Genomic DNA, 15,502 nt, shown 5'->3' with positions numbered 1-15,502 from the left:
CTAACATAGTGTCCCTTATATAAAATGGCAAAAGTTTGCTTTTGAGATTTGTTTCAAGATTAGTTTGAAGCCATGGATAGTGAATCCTTGAATCTAGGATCTGTGAACTTTGAAATTCAGTGTAATTGTGCTTTATATTATTAGGGATAGCCATTTGTTTTCTGTAGAGAAGGTAGTACCATACTGAAGTGCTTAACTCCATGAAAATGTTCCCCATTTCACTGCCTCCCGACTTGGTTGTTTTGTTGTGATTGTTGTTGTGTGTCCTCAATTTGATTCCAATTTATGACCACAGAATCATAGAGCTGGAAGAGACCTCATGGGCCATCCTGCAACCTCCTGCCAAGAAGCAGGGAAATCACATTCAAAGCACCTCCAACAGATAACCATCCAGCCTCAGGAAGTTGTTCCAGAATCTCCCATGGATACCAAATTCCACTGATGATCAAGGCCCATTATGTACAATGGCATTGTAAAATAGTATCCCTTATATAAATTGCACTATCAAAATTTGTTTTTTGGATTTTTTTTTAAAAAAAATGTATTTTCAAGTCATGGATAATGGAGTCCATGGATATAGAAGGCTGACTTTATAATTACATGCCAAACCTCTTATACTCCCTTTGATAGAAAATATGAGCTGCATTTAGAATATCATCTCCTAAGCCCGTGGCCATGGAGCCCCCGGTGGCGCAGTGGGTTAAAGCACTGAGCTGCTGAGCTTGTTGATCGAAAGGTCGCAGGTTCGATTCCGGGGAGCGGCGTGAGCTTCTGCTGTCAGCTCTAGCTTCTGCCAACCTAGCAGTTCGAAAACATGCAAATGTGAGTAGATCAATAGGTACCGCTCCGGCGGGAAGGTAACGGCGCTCCATGCAGTCATGCCGGCCACATGACCTTGGAGGTGTCTACGGACAACGCTGGCTCTTCGGCGTAGAAATGGAGATGAGCACCACACCCCAGAGTCAGACATGACTGGACTTAATGTCAGGGGACTACCTTTACCTTTACCTTTAAGCCGGTGGCCTTCAGACGTGTTGTACTCAAACCCCCATATTTCTGGGTTGGGCCAATTTCTGTCATGTTGGAAAGTGTGCTTTGCCATTCTTGGCATATCATAGCCTTAAAAGGGGGCTAGATAGATTCAGGGATCATACAGCTATTGAGGTTACAACCCAACAATAGTTCCTTAAAGCTTCTTACTACCAATTGCGCCATAGGGACATGAGGAGAAGAAAGTCTACCCATGTCTTGCTGGTGGACTTCCTATAGGAATCTTGTTTGTCTGTTGTGAGAACAGAAAGCTGGACTAGATGGCCTCCAAGTCTGATCCAGCTACATTTGTCTTTAGTTCATGTTTAACTCTCTGCAACTGAGATGGCATTTTGTTTTATATATACTAAATACCTCTTGCCTTAGTCAAGGCCAGTTGTAATAAAAGTAGCTATAGCAACAAAACAAAGCTTCCAGCTGATGAAAGGATATTTCCAACAAGGAGAACAGCTTTATGGTCTGGAGTATACATCCTTATCGGTCACACTTACATTCGTTTTAACAGATGCCACTGAATTTTAGAGGCAGCTATTAAAACAGTATAGTAGCTTCCGCAGCATATTTTATTCAAGCTTGCAGGAAGGGCACTTATAATTTTGGAGACCATGTGCATTCATACTTACTTACTCACTTACTTAGATGATCCCTCATTGTTCGAGTAGGATTGTCTTCCAAGATTGGTGTACTGGTGGTGGGTACGTAGGTGACTGTGGAGCCCTATTCTTGATCTGCATCTTCTTCTGAAGCGAGGGCATCGGTTTCCAGGTGAAAGGCAGTCCTGGTTGGGGTTGGTTTCTTGAATTCAGAGTAGAGCAACTGCTTTGGGAGACAGTGGCCGGGTATCCGGACAATGTGGCCGGTCCAACGGAGTTAATGGCAGAGGACCATCACTTCAGTGCTGGTGGTCCTTGCTTCTTCCAGCACACTGACATTTGTCCACTTGTCTTCCCAAGATATTTGCAGGATTTTTTGGAGGCAACGCTTCACTTCACCATCTGAATAATTTTTGCAGGGGCAAACCAATACTATGATGAACCCACTTGGGGTGTGAGAGATGAAGTAAGTCATTGTAACACTCACATCCAGCCAGAAAGGCCAGACATATGGCCAGAGAGGAATCTTTGAATTCCCCTGTCAGTGAGACCAGTAGTCTCTGGAGACTGGTGTTGCTGCCAGTCTGTAGCGGGGAGAGGCTTAAGGAAGCCTTCTTGGGTGTTAGCCTCTCCCTGCTGCATTCAGTTCCAGGCAGCACAATCCTCCCTCCTGCCATCAGTTTAATATGAGTCACTACTGATTGCACTAGGGCTGGGTAGGATTTTTTCCCCTCCTTAAATGGTCCCCCCCCCTCCCGCCTACCCTATATCAAGGGGAAACCTTTACTTTACCTATGCTCATGTGTAAGTCAACCTCATGTATTAAGTTAAGGGTAACTTTTGGGGCCAAAATTGCAGATTTTAATATGATGAACTGATAAGTCAAGGGTCATTCTGCAGATTGGGGAAAGCACCAATGCTATCACAATTTCCCCATCCAGGCATTCAAAATAGAGGTGATTGGTGCTTCTTTTAGGTTCTTCCAGGGCACAATAAACTCTTGCTTTTCAATAATCTACTCAGAGAATAGAATGGTTCCATGTGTGTGTGTGTGTGTATGTATGAAGATAGGTTATTACATTGACTTGTGGATAAGTTGATCAATGTTTTTTGGAGTTGTTTTTTTACAAATATTTCTGGACTCATACATAATTACATATGAATATAGTATAGACAAAAACCCAACTAAACAAATCATAGAAACCTAGAATAATAGAGTTGGAAGAGACCACATGGGCCATCTAGTCCAACTCCCTGCCATGCAGGAAAAGCACAATCAAAGCAGCCCTGACAGATGGCTATCCAGCTTGTTTAAAAGCTTCCAAAGAAGAAAATTCCACTACACTCCAAGTTAGAAAGAAATATGGGAGAAGAAAAGATAAAAACACCCCCACAATAGGAGACAAAATAAAACTGTTGGCGTGTAAAAGGGATTACAATATCAAATATTTTTTTAATAATAGGAAGCCATAAATGAGAACACCTGCTCTAAACTCACAGGCTTTCACAGCCCAAGGACATCTGGAAAAGGGCATCAGTATATGAGAGCAAGGTAGGCATAAATCAGAGAGAAATCCCAAGGAACCAAGCTGTGGCTCATCTTCTCTATACCCATCTCCCTATCCACAGATATATTTGCATCGAGTGGGCAACCACCTTATTGGAAACCACAAAGCCAACAAAGAGTTATGTAAGCTTGCTAGTTTTCATTTTTTAAGCTCTCCGGCAATTGCTGCATTGATTCATTAACCCTAAAAAGGAAGGCAGCCTTCCTATCACAAATAATAGCGCAGTTCAACGGTGTCTGCTGCTTCTTTGTCAATTGAATTTTATTATGGAATCTGAAAATATGAATGGTAAACAACAAGTCTTCAAGTGTTTTTTGGCGCCCTTTCAGGATGGCCTATGCTGAGAACATATTAGTGCCTGAGTGTGTATTCCCTGCCCTCTGTTCGCTCTCTCTCTCTCTCTCTCTCTCTCTCTCTGTCTATGTCTCTGTGACTAATGGCACATTGGAAATAGAATAAAGATGAGGGTTGCTGGGTGTCACATTGACAGAAGCTGTGATGTGAAGGAAGGAGGGCAATCTAATTCCATCTTTCTTCTTGGACAAGATTTAGAGCTGGCAGCTTTAACCTCAAACACCTTGCACATTTGCTGCAGGGCTGGGGATCCAGCCAGAACAAACCTTCCTTTGGATATAAAGCAATGAGAAAGCAGTCTTCTAGATATATATAAAAGCAAAGATACACTTTAATATAAACAGATGATAATTGTTGAAAGGCAATTCCAACTCTCCCTTCTCATTTTTGTACTTATTATTCACAGTGTAGAAGGTTAGGGCAGAGTGTAGGAGCAACCATGGAGGAGGTCCTCTCCAGTATTCCCAGTTATTTATTTATTTTGTCTCAAAAGCATTGCATAAATAAGTATAAACCTGATAAAAATAGAAGAAGCGTAAGCGGCTAAATATTTTTTGACCAAAAATGGGCAACAGTGACCGCATTATCTCTAGCTTTAAACAATTCTTCCTCTGTACATGAGGCAGGGCATTGTGGACAAGCATACAGATGAGGAGTTGTTTGTTCTGCTCCACAGTCACAAAGGTGGAGGATTTGTTTTAGGTAGTGCCATTTTGCCAGGTTGTCTTTTGATCTGCCCACTCCACTTCTGAGTCTGTTCAGGGACTTCCAAATTACCCATTCTTGCTTTGCCACTAGAGGAAGACCCTCATAGGCAGACATCCATCTATTTATTTATTTACTTATTCATTTCGTACATTTGTCACCCGTCACCCCCCGGAAGGGTGGGTACTGAGGATGGCTTCACAACAAGCACCCGTTTTAGTGCTAATCACAATCATAAAATACAGTTAAAACAATTCATTTAAAATACATTGCATTAAAAATGTTTGTTTAAAATCACGCTGGTTGGGATTTCCTGGTTTAGCTGCCCAGAGGGATACTCTTGCTGTTGCTGTTGCTGCTGCTGCTGTTGTTGTTGTTAATGTGGATTTTATACAGCTGTGTGGAAGGGGCCTCAATTTGTTTCAGAAGACTTCATAGAAAATGCAAGGCATAAAACATCAGTTTTAAAGAAACCATGGGCTTTTTTGCATTCTAAAGTGGTCGACTGAGGGCACACTTATCAATTTTAGAAGGCAGGACCAAAAATGTATCAAAATGTGCCAAGAGGGCTACAGAGCAATCAGTCAATTGTACTGGGCCATTAATTATCTGAAATTCCAGTGGCAGATTAAAAGGAGGTTCTCAGTTAGTGAAGTTAGCCAGAGGCAAATATCCCAAGGATTCGGGACTTTCAAAGAGCCTGTCAGTATGAAGGATATAGGTCTATAGGTTTTCTCCTCACTCCTCCAGATATAATATTTTGTTTTATAAAAACAGTTATGTTCGTTGGATTGTTGTAGGTTTTTTGAGCTATCTGGCCATGTTCTAGAAGTATTCTCTCCTGACATTTCGCTTGCATCTATGGCAGGCATCCTCAGAGGTAGTGAGGTCTGTTGGAAACTAGGAAAATTGGGTTTATATATCTGTGGAAGTTCAGGGTGGGAGAAAGAACTCTTGTCTATTGGAGCTAGGTGTGAATGCTTCAGTTGGCCACCTTGATTAGCATTTGATGGTCTGACAGTTTTTTGGTGTGGCTAGTACCTGCCTGGGGGAATCCTTTGTTGGTAGGTGATTAGCTGTCCTTGATTGTTTCTTGTCTGGAGTTCCCCTGTGTTTGCGTGTTGTTTTTTATTTACTGTTATAATTTTAGAATTTTTAATAGTGGTATCCAGATTTTGTTTGTTTTCATGGTTTCTTCCTTTCTGTTGAAATTGTTCACATGCTTGTTGATTTGAGTGGCTTCTCTGTGTAGCCTGACATGGTGGTTGTTAGAGTGGCCCAGCATTTCTGTGTTCTCAAATAATATGCTGTGTCCAGGTTGGTTCATCGTGTGCTCTGCTATGGCTGACTTCTCTGGTTGAAGTAGTCTGGCGTGCCTTTCATGTTCCTTGATTCGTGTTTGGGCAATGCTGCATTTGGTGGTCCCTATGGAGACTTGTTATGTTCGTGTTCTGGGTACATTATTCATGTCCTTGCTGGTGATTCTAAGGCCAACAATAAAACTTCATTTGATAGTTAGCTCAATTGAATGTTGGCAGGATTGGACCCAAACAGAACCAGAAAAGAAAGAATCAGTATGCTGGATATAGTGGAACAAGAACCATCAAGGACTTTAAGATCTTCCGGAGAGGCCCTGGTCTCAGTCCCACCACCTTTGCAGTCGCGCTTGGTGGGGATGAGAGACAGGGCCTTCTCTGTGGTGCCCCCCCCCTGCGCTATGGAATTCTCTCCCCAATGAGGTTAGGTCTGCCCCCTCCCTCCTTACCTTCAAGAAGAAACTGAAATCTTGGCTTTGGAATCAGGCATTCGCAAACTGATGGATTGAACCGGCAAAGACTAAGAGTTATTGGACCACAATGTTTGGATTGAGTTGGATGATGTTTTTAACTTGGCAAACTGTTTTTATATGTATTTTATAACTTACTAGCTGAACCCCGCCACACGTTACTGTGGCCAACTTTCCCTCCCTCTTTCTCTCCTTCTTTCTTTCTCTCCTTTCCTCCCTCTTTCCTTTCTTTCCTCTTTTTTCTTTCCCTTCTTCTTTCTTCCTTCTCTACTTGTTTCTTTTCTCGCTTCCTTTGCTCTTTGGTTCCTTCCTTCCTTCCTTCCCTCTTTCTCTTTTTCATTCCTTCTCTCCTTCCTTGTCTCTTTCACTTTTTTATTTCCTTCTCTCCTTCCTTCCTTCTCTATCTTTCTTTCTTTCCTTCTCTCCCTCCCTCCCTCCCTCCCTTCCCCCTTTCTATGTACGTGTTTTGTGTGTGCATCTATGTGTGTATATATTTCTGTATATATTTGGGTATATGTGTATATATGTGTGTTTGTGTACATATGTGGTTTTGCACAGGTGTTGTAATTTTTTTTGCTTTTAAAGTCTCTTCTGCTGTATTTTTGTTGGCCTGAGAGGTGTATTGTGTCCAAATTTCGTGTCAATTTGTCCAGTGGTTTTTGAGTTATGTTAATCCCACAAACGAACATTACGTTTTTATTTATATAGATGTATTATGTATGTTGCTTTTAAAATGTTTTTTATTGTGTAGCATTGAATTTTTGCTGATGTTAGCCATTCTGAGTCCCTTCACGGAGGTAGAGAAGAACAGGATATAAAAGTTCTAAATAAATAAATAAATATTTTAAAAAACCTTGAATGCTACTAACCTTTTCCCCCCAAAAGCCCAGCCCAGCGAGGGCTGAGCATGCCCAGCATCTGTGAAATAGAGAGCAAAATTCAGAAAGGCAAACAGGAGTTGGCAGAAATGGAGTGGAATGCCCAGCTTGTAATGAATGAGTGGATACAGGCACGAACAGGAGCATTCCTTTTTTCTAGGGAGGTTACATTACAGGAGCTGCTCGTAACTTACTAAAAAGAGTATGCCTTAGACATGATGGATTCATAATGCTACTTTTCTTCTCTCCCGCCAGTCCATTTGGTCTCCTCCCTCAAGAACGCATTGTGCTTAATAACAGGCTTTTCTGTTCAGCCAAACCCAGGTTTCCGTTCAAACTTCTGGCAGGTTGCCATTATAATCAAGGAAGGAAAGGGAAAAATAAGCAGCCTCCACAATTTCTCGGTGAATGACTTTGCTGGATGTTACCACAGACGTTAGTACCACAGACTTGCCCTTGTTCGTTGCTTCGGGCCATGCACCAAATGAACGGTTTCTTGTGTGGCATTATGAAGTCTGGCTTATTTTAGAAAATAAGGGGGAAAAGAGCTGGCTTGTTAATATCACATCCTCTCTAACATATAGGTTCTAAAGGATGTTTGGAAAAGGGTGCAGAGAGTTTCCAAAAACCCTCTCAATTAAGCTGAAAATCAGCTTCAGCTTCACCGATGAATCTATAAAAGAAACGTATGTTCTGACCTGAGAGTCAACATTGCTTTAATAGGCTATTAAAAAGGGGCAGAGGTTGTATGCTTTAGTTATGTTTACTGAGAATGTATTAGAGGGAGACGTACATGGGAGAGAGAACTTCCCCAAACTATGTTCTGCAGTTGTTTTGGACTAAACTGCCCAGCACCTCTAAATGTATTTATTTATCATGTCAGAAGTGAGTTGAGAGTATAGTTACAATGAATTTAAAAACACAAAGTTAAAAAAAACAACTTGGCATTATGCTAAATGTCCTTGACCAGAAGCTGGCCACTTGGAGTGCCTCTGGTGTCGCTATGAGAAGGTCCTCCATTGTGCATGTGGCAGGGCTCAGGTTGCCTTGTAGTAAGGTTTAGAGCAGGCAGGGGCAAACTTCAGCCCTCCAGGACTTCAACTCCCACAATTCCTAACAGTCAAAGGAAGGGGCCTGAGGCTGTTAGGAATTGTGGGAGTTGAGGTCACCTGGAGGGCTGAAGTTTGCCCATGCCTAGTTTAGGGCAAACCTCTAAATAATAAACATGTTCATGGGAGCTGATGGAAGTTGCACAGAACATCTCAAGAACATCAGGTTGATGAAGATCGTGCTTGCAAAATTTAGTCTTCATCTATTACAGGAGACAGGGCTCCAGTACATTTAGTACACATGTCAAAGAAAGTGTCAGAGACATGAGAATAACTGTGTCACGGAGAAAGTGTCACAGAGATAAATCTCACATGCTTTTTGGTTCCAAAACCAGAAATAAATTAGAAACAACACTGGAGCTATGATTGCGCAATGGGTTAAACCCTTGTGCTGACTGAACTGCTGACCTGAAGGTCGGCAATTCGAATCTGGAGACGGGGTGAGCTTCTGCCTGTCAGCTCAAGCTTCCCCTGCGGGGACATAAGAAAAGCCTTCTACAGGATGATCTGGGTGTCCCATAGGCAACGTCCTTGCAGATGGCCACTTCTCTCACACCAGAAGTGACTTCCAGTTTCTCAAGTTGCTTCTGACACACACACACACACACACACACACACACAGAAACCAGAAACAGAGAGGAATGTCTGGACTGAGAAAAAAGACATAATGAAGAGTTTGCTGGGAAAGCAAGACTTTGCCCCTATTTATAAATGGAGTGAGTACATATATGAAATAATGCCTAGAAGCATCATCTTCCTTACTATGGGAGTTTTTTTGTGACTGCTCCCCCTCCTAACTATATATGCTAGATATAGATTAATCAAATTATCTCCTCCAGTTCCCCATTAAGAATCAATCTATCATAACATCAGTTATGTCTCCAAACCATCTGTAAAGAAAATTACATTCTCCCCTTTTTACTATTACTAGATCTTTTAAGATATGTTATAAAACATCCTTAATCACCTTTAGTTTTAAATTTTCTTAAATCAATAAGCTTTATTTTATGACCACTTCCTTTGCATCAAATTGCCAGACCTTTGGAATTTTACAAATTACACCAGTCAGCAAGTTAGACAAAATCTATGAGGCGGGGATGGCATATACTTTATATTTATTGGGAGTTAAGAAGGAACTTAACAGGAAGGAATGTGCTGTAGCTTTACCTAATACGACTGCGAGGTGCACAGTTTTTCTGGCTGCATTTGAAAAGACAGTGGTCAAACAGAGACTTCCATATATAGAGAGAAATTAGAATCAAAAGTACAATTGATGATTATGATGGTGAATCATAGAATCATAGAGTTGGAAGAGACCTTGTGGGCCATTCAGTCCAACTCCCTGCCAAGAAGCAGGAAAATCGCATTCAAAGCACCCTTGATGGATGACCATCCAGCCTCTGCTTAAAAGCCTCCAAAGAAGGAGCCTCGGCCACACTCCAGGGCAGAGAGTTCCAAAGCTGAATTGCTCTCACAGTTAGGAAGTTCTTCCTAATGTTCAGGTGGAATCTCCTTTCTTTCCTGTAGTTTGAAGCCATTGTTCCACGTCCTAGTCTCCAGGGCAGCAGAAAACAACCTTGCTCCCTCTTCCCTATGACTTCCCCTCACATATTTATACATGACTATCATGTCTCCTCTCAGCCTTCTCCTTTGCAGGCTAAACAGTTAATATCTTATGGAGACCAGAAGCCCTTACAAATGTGGCAAATTTGAAATTTCAGAAAAAAATGCCGTTGAACAATCAGCATGAATAACAACCACCAAGAACAAAATGTTTGTGTTCCATACTAAATGCTCATCCCTCCAAATCGTTCCTTGTATAGATATGCCACCCTGGTGTTTGTGTATACATAAGTGTACATTGGTCATAAACCTGTGGAGTCAAATACTAAGGTTTTTCCTTTTCTTTTTTATTGTACAGTTTACTCTTCACCAAAGTCAAGCTGGAATTGGTGCATAAAGGACCAGAAGAAGCCTTAGTGACCTGCAGACATATGTTGCACCAGTGGCAAACACTGTATAATGTTTCACAACACAGGTAGGTTTCTGTTTAAAATGGAATATCACTTCCAGATTATCTTTGATGTAGGAGGGTCATATATACTTGACTATAAGAATAGTTTTTCAGCACATTTTTTATGCTGAAAAAGGCCCTCTCGGCTTATATTCAAGTGAGGGTTCCGGAAGGAAGGCATGGGATTGAAAGAAGCCCTTTTGGCACAGCATTCCAGCTGGATCTCTGTGCCAAGAGAGGAGGAGAGGAAGGCGTGCAGCCGCTTCTGTCGACACAGCAACTCAGCTTGGTTGCTGTGCTTAGAGGACAAAAGAGGAGCTGTGTGTCTCAATTAATGTAATGTTATTGGTATCTATTTTTATTTTGAAATTTACCAATAGCTGCTGCATTTCCCACCCTCAGATTATATTCGAATCAATACGTTTTCCCAGTTTTTTGTGGTAAAATTAGGTGCCCCGGCTTATATTTGGTCAGCTTATACTCAAGTATATACATTGTGATGCAGGAATACAACTAAGGTTGATCATCCAATCTTGGTTGAAAGACCTCCAAAAAAGGAGAGCCCACTACCACCGCACCCAGCAATCTATTCCACTGTTAAACCACTTTTACAGTAAAGAAGCTCTGTTCTTGCTATTAGAAGCCATTAGTTTCCCATGGTGTACTTGTTTTTATATTTAAATGGATTCACATCGATTCATTGTTAGCCATGTTGAGTCCCTATACTGGGAGAAAGACGTGGAAATAGAATACCCTATATACTCGAGTATAAGCTGATGCGAATATCAGCCAAGGCACCAAAAAACTGGGAAAACTTATTAACTTGATTATAAGCAGCTACTGCTAAATTTCAAAATAAAAATAGATACGAAAAAATGACATTAATTGAGGCATACAGCTTCTCCTCTCGGCAGAGCAACCCAGCTGAGTTGCCGAGAGGAGAGGCCGCGTGCCCTCCTCTCCTCCTCTCGGCACAGCGATCCAGCTGGGTTGCTGTGCCAAAATGGGAGGAGGCATGCAGCTTGTAAAGCCCTGCAAAGAGCTTATTTCAGTCCCATGCCTTCCTGCCAGGACCCTCACTTTGGTATAAGCTGAGGGGGCCTTTTTCAGCATAAAAATGTGCTGAAAAACTAGGCTTATATTCGAGAATATACAGTAAATAAATTAGTTTGTGCCATTAGAGGAGGAGACGAAATAAGCTCATTCCATCTTCTACAGATATCTAAAATGGCGAAGATCCTCTTTCTCAGTTTTCTCTTAAGTTAAACATACCAATTTCCCATTCTGCATAGAGCTTGGTTGTCATCCAGGTGATAAACCTGCTGTGCCAATTCAGATTGTAGGTTTGAGCCTCTCGCCTGACTTAGTGCTCTCTTGTATCTCCCCAATTCCCAGTATGCATACTAGGGATGGATTTGTAATGTGTGGTCACACTGTGACAGTCCTTGTAGCAATTATATCAAGGGGATGGAAAGAATTAGCTTTGTTCCATCATCTTGATATGCTAGTTTTCTACATGCAATTTTCTTTGACGGAGGGTCCCATGTGGTAACAATTACACACCTGCAGTCTGAAGTGGCATGGTCCCAACTAGAGTTTGAAAATGTTATTCTTTTGGACTACAGTGTAGGGGAAAGGGGGTGTATAGGGCGCATGCCATGCCTGTCGCCACTGGCAACTAACCACAGAGCTCCAGGACAGATCCTGACTATCGTTGGGCACTTTTGCTGATATTGTTCGACCAAGGAGAAGGTGGAGGTGATTACACTTGGCCAGCTGCCAGAACAAAGAAAAGCGTGAGGCTCAGAGTAGTCAACCCACCTCTTTTCTTTCTTTCTTTTTTTGCCTTACAGTGAGGAGGAGAGCGAAGAGCACCAGCAGACGTACCACACTGGCAGCAGGAAAGGAGGAGTGAATGAGTAAGTTCAACACCATCCAGGATTGGCATCATAGTGGCTTTTGGGAAAAGGGCAACTAGGGATGGAGAGGATGGGAGGGGTACTGAGTGAGGCTCAAATTACACACTTTTCTTAGTGTACATATTTTCTTCCTCAGCTGAACTGGTTTGTAAGTATTTGTTCAGTTTTCTCCATCTACACATATTTTCGTTGTTTGAAGCATACTACAATGAAGTAGCTCCCAAGTATTGGTTTTTGCAGACAAAGTTCATATTTCCTGGCAACAATTCTCAAGAGGTTAAAAACTGCTAATTTTGGCAAGAATGTCAAATCCACCAAAATGCATTTCTGCCGATGGGCATGAAATTAATTGTTAATTATAGTTACCATGTCTAAACATACCTGCAAGTCTGCCTGACTCCAAGTAGCAATTTCAGAATCATTCCAAAAATGACAGAAAATAACTCTGAAAGGAACACAAAATTAGGTGAAGCATTTAAGGTTATGGTCATGCACCCACTGACATGCTTGTAAATCCTATAGAGGTCAATAGGATTTACAAGCCTGTAAGTGGGTCTAGGATTCCCGCCTGAGTCTATATATAGGTCCCTGAGTAAGTGACCTGAAATTGGCAGAAATGGCTGTGTATCCAGCATCAAGAAAGTGAAGCTGTGTTATTTTATACCATTTGGAAATGATGAGGAGGTTGTGTCATGTAACTACTGAAGTATTTAATAACCAGAGGTCGAGAAATAACTATTGTGGTTGCAGAAAAGCAAGTGCAAAATCTTGAACCAGAAAGGAGGTCTCAAGGAGGAAGCTATCCTACCAACACTGTCTAAAGGGCCCTTCTGCAGCGAATAAAATCCAGAATATTGAGGTAGGAAATCCCACAATATCTGCTTTGAACTGGAATATATGGCAGTGTGGACTCAGATAATCCAGTTCAAAGCAGATATTATGGGATTTCCTGCCTTGATATTCTGGGTTATATAGAAGGGCCCAAAGTAACATGTTCTTGTTGATAAATCATCATAGTGCAGGTCAAATTTGAGGCCAGTCTCATTACTAGGCTGGTCTATAAAGAGAAGTTCAGAACAGAAACCTTCCCGGATATCCCACCTCTAACTGATATTCACATGAATTGGCCCTTTTTGTTTCCCCCAGGTGAGCAGTATCCGGTTAATGCTGGCAGAACTTAGTTCCTATGTGTGCTCCTAGCACAGTGGTTCTCAACCTGTTGGTCCCCAGCTGTTTTGGCCTTACATCCCAGAAATCCCAGCTAGTTTACCAACTGATAGGATTTATAAGTTGAAGGCCAAAACATCTGGGGACCACAGGGTGAGAACCACTGTCGTAGCAGTTGCCTGCCTTTGAGTAAAGTTAACTGGTGAACTGCCAGTGTTTGCCATGTTGGCAGCAGCTGCCTTTTATTCCTTCCCATTGAAAACTTCTGTTTCTGTTATCTTTTTATTTATTTTATGCCAAAAATAAAAATAAGAACAAAACAAAATACAATAAAATAAAATAAAGTACCATGGTTTGGTGGAATTGTGTATGTTTCCTACTTTTATTTGCCCCTTCCAGTTATATCTTTGCTTCACCTGTATGTTCACCATGAAAGCTCTGACTGCACCATAGGTCAGTTAGACAGAGTCTATGCATCAGTTTCAAGCAAGGAACAGGTCTAGGTGGGCCATTGAGCCACCAACTAGATCCAAGAGAGCAATGAAATTGAAATTAATCACAACACAGAATAGCATGCCATATTATGGTTTAAATCAGGGGCCCTCAAACCTTTTAAACAGAGGGCCAGGTCACAATCCCTCAAACTCTTGGAGGGCCAAATTATAATTTGAAAAAAAAACATGAATGAATTCCTATGCACACTGAGCATATCTTATTTGTAATGCAAAAACACTTTAAAACAATACAATAATTAAAATGAAGAACAATTTTAACAAATATAAACTTATTAGTATTTCAATGGGAAGTGTGGGCCTGCTTTTGGCTGATGAGATAGAATTGTGGTTGTCATTGTTGTTGTTGTGTGCTTTCAAGTCATTTCAGACTTAGGTTGACCCTGAGTGAGGGCCGGATAAATGACCTTGGAGGGCCGTATCTGGCCCTCGGGCCTTAGTTTGAGGACCCCTGGTTTAAATAGTGCACCGCTTAGAAGTAAATTAAGAGTCTGGGAAAAGAGCCAGTGTCAGTTTATTTCCAAACTAGGACACCAGAATATGAGGTTTTGAAGTCCCATAAAACCAAGGAAAACCACTGGGTGACCTTAGTCAAGTCGCAGTCTTTCAGCTTAAGAAGACAACAGTGGCAAATCCTCTCAAACCTTGACATGAAAACCCTGTGATACATTTACCTTAGGACAGTGGTCCCCAACTTTAGGTCCTCCAGTTGTTTTGGACTTCAATTCCCAGAAATTCCAGCCAGTTTACCATCTGCTAGGAATTTTGGGAGATGAAGTCCAAAACACCTGAAAGACCCAAGTTTGCCTTAGGGTTAACATTAATAATAATAATAATCTTTATTTCTACCCCGCCACCATCTCCCCGATGGAGACTCGGAGAGGCTTACATGGAGCCAAGCCCGGACAACATAATACAGCAATAAAATCAAAGCATATACAACAAACAACAACAACATTATCAAAATAAATCAGAAATCACAACTGCAGCTATAAGATTATTCCTTCATAGCAGAGAGTTGGACTGCATGACCCTTGTGCTTACTTCCAATGTTGTAATTCTATTATTCTAGTATGGCCCTCAGCAACTACAATTTCCCAACATTTTGGACTTAATATTCTTGGCTGTGTGCTTCAAATGTTTATCTTCTGGATATAAGAGGATGTAGAGTTTGAGTAAACATGCTTAATTAATGCCTGGACAGGAATAGATTGTGTATAGATATACATATGTTCGATATTTAGGTCATAGGCCCCCAAATGTCCCTTGAAGTCTAACAGCATTGAAGCATGAAGTATATATTTAAAGTACTAGAAATTAACCTCATTCCCAACTGTCCATTTTAGCTGATACTCCCTGTACAATTAGCCCCCTATATCAATGGATTCTGCACCTCTGTATTCATGTCCCCATGGCTTGAAAATATTTTTTTAATCTAAAAATGGCAACATTTTATTTTGCCATTTTATATAAGGCACACCATTTTACTATGTCATTGTATATAGTAAAATTTCAGCATCCATGGATTTTGGTATCCACAAGGTGTCAGGGAACCACACCCTACTGTATTGTCCTCTTTCTGCCTGGTAAAAGGTAAAGGTAAAATTTTCCCTTTTCCCATGTCAAACTCTGGGGGGTAGTGCTCATCTCCATTTCTAAGCCAAAGAGCTGGCGTTGTCCGTAGATGCCTCTAAGGACATGTGGCTGGCATGTCTACATTGAGCACTGTTACCTTCCCACTGGAGTGGTACCTATTGATCTACTCACATTTGCATGTTTTCGAACTGCTAGGTTGGCAGAAATTGGGGCTAACAGTGGGAGCTCACCCTGCTTCCCGGATTTGAACC

The 15,502-nt window shown here is 41.4% G+C and overlaps 1 protein-coding gene across 1 annotated transcript in view; it reads left to right on the top strand.

The window, feature by feature from the left end:
- TTC7A (tetratricopeptide repeat domain 7A) overlaps positions 1-15,502 on the top strand; it is a 226,727-nt gene that overhangs the window by 136,876 nt on the left and 74,349 nt on the right. The window contains exons 16-17 of the mRNA XM_060754418.2: positions 9,965-10,081; positions 11,911-11,976. Coding sequence (XP_060610401.2) covers positions 9,965-10,081; positions 11,911-11,976 — 183 coding nt within the window. The remainder of the gene's footprint in view (positions 1-9,964; positions 10,082-11,910; positions 11,977-15,502) is intronic.

The sequence above is a fragment of the Anolis sagrei genome, chromosome 1, assembly GCF_037176765.1.
Source record: "Anolis sagrei isolate rAnoSag1 chromosome 1, rAnoSag1.mat, whole genome shotgun sequence".
In the NCBI taxonomy this organism is placed as follows: domain Eukaryota; kingdom Metazoa; phylum Chordata; class Lepidosauria; order Squamata; family Dactyloidae; genus Anolis; species Anolis sagrei.
Note: the sequence above shows the minus strand (reverse complement) of the source record. Positions and strands in the feature narration are given on the sequence as shown.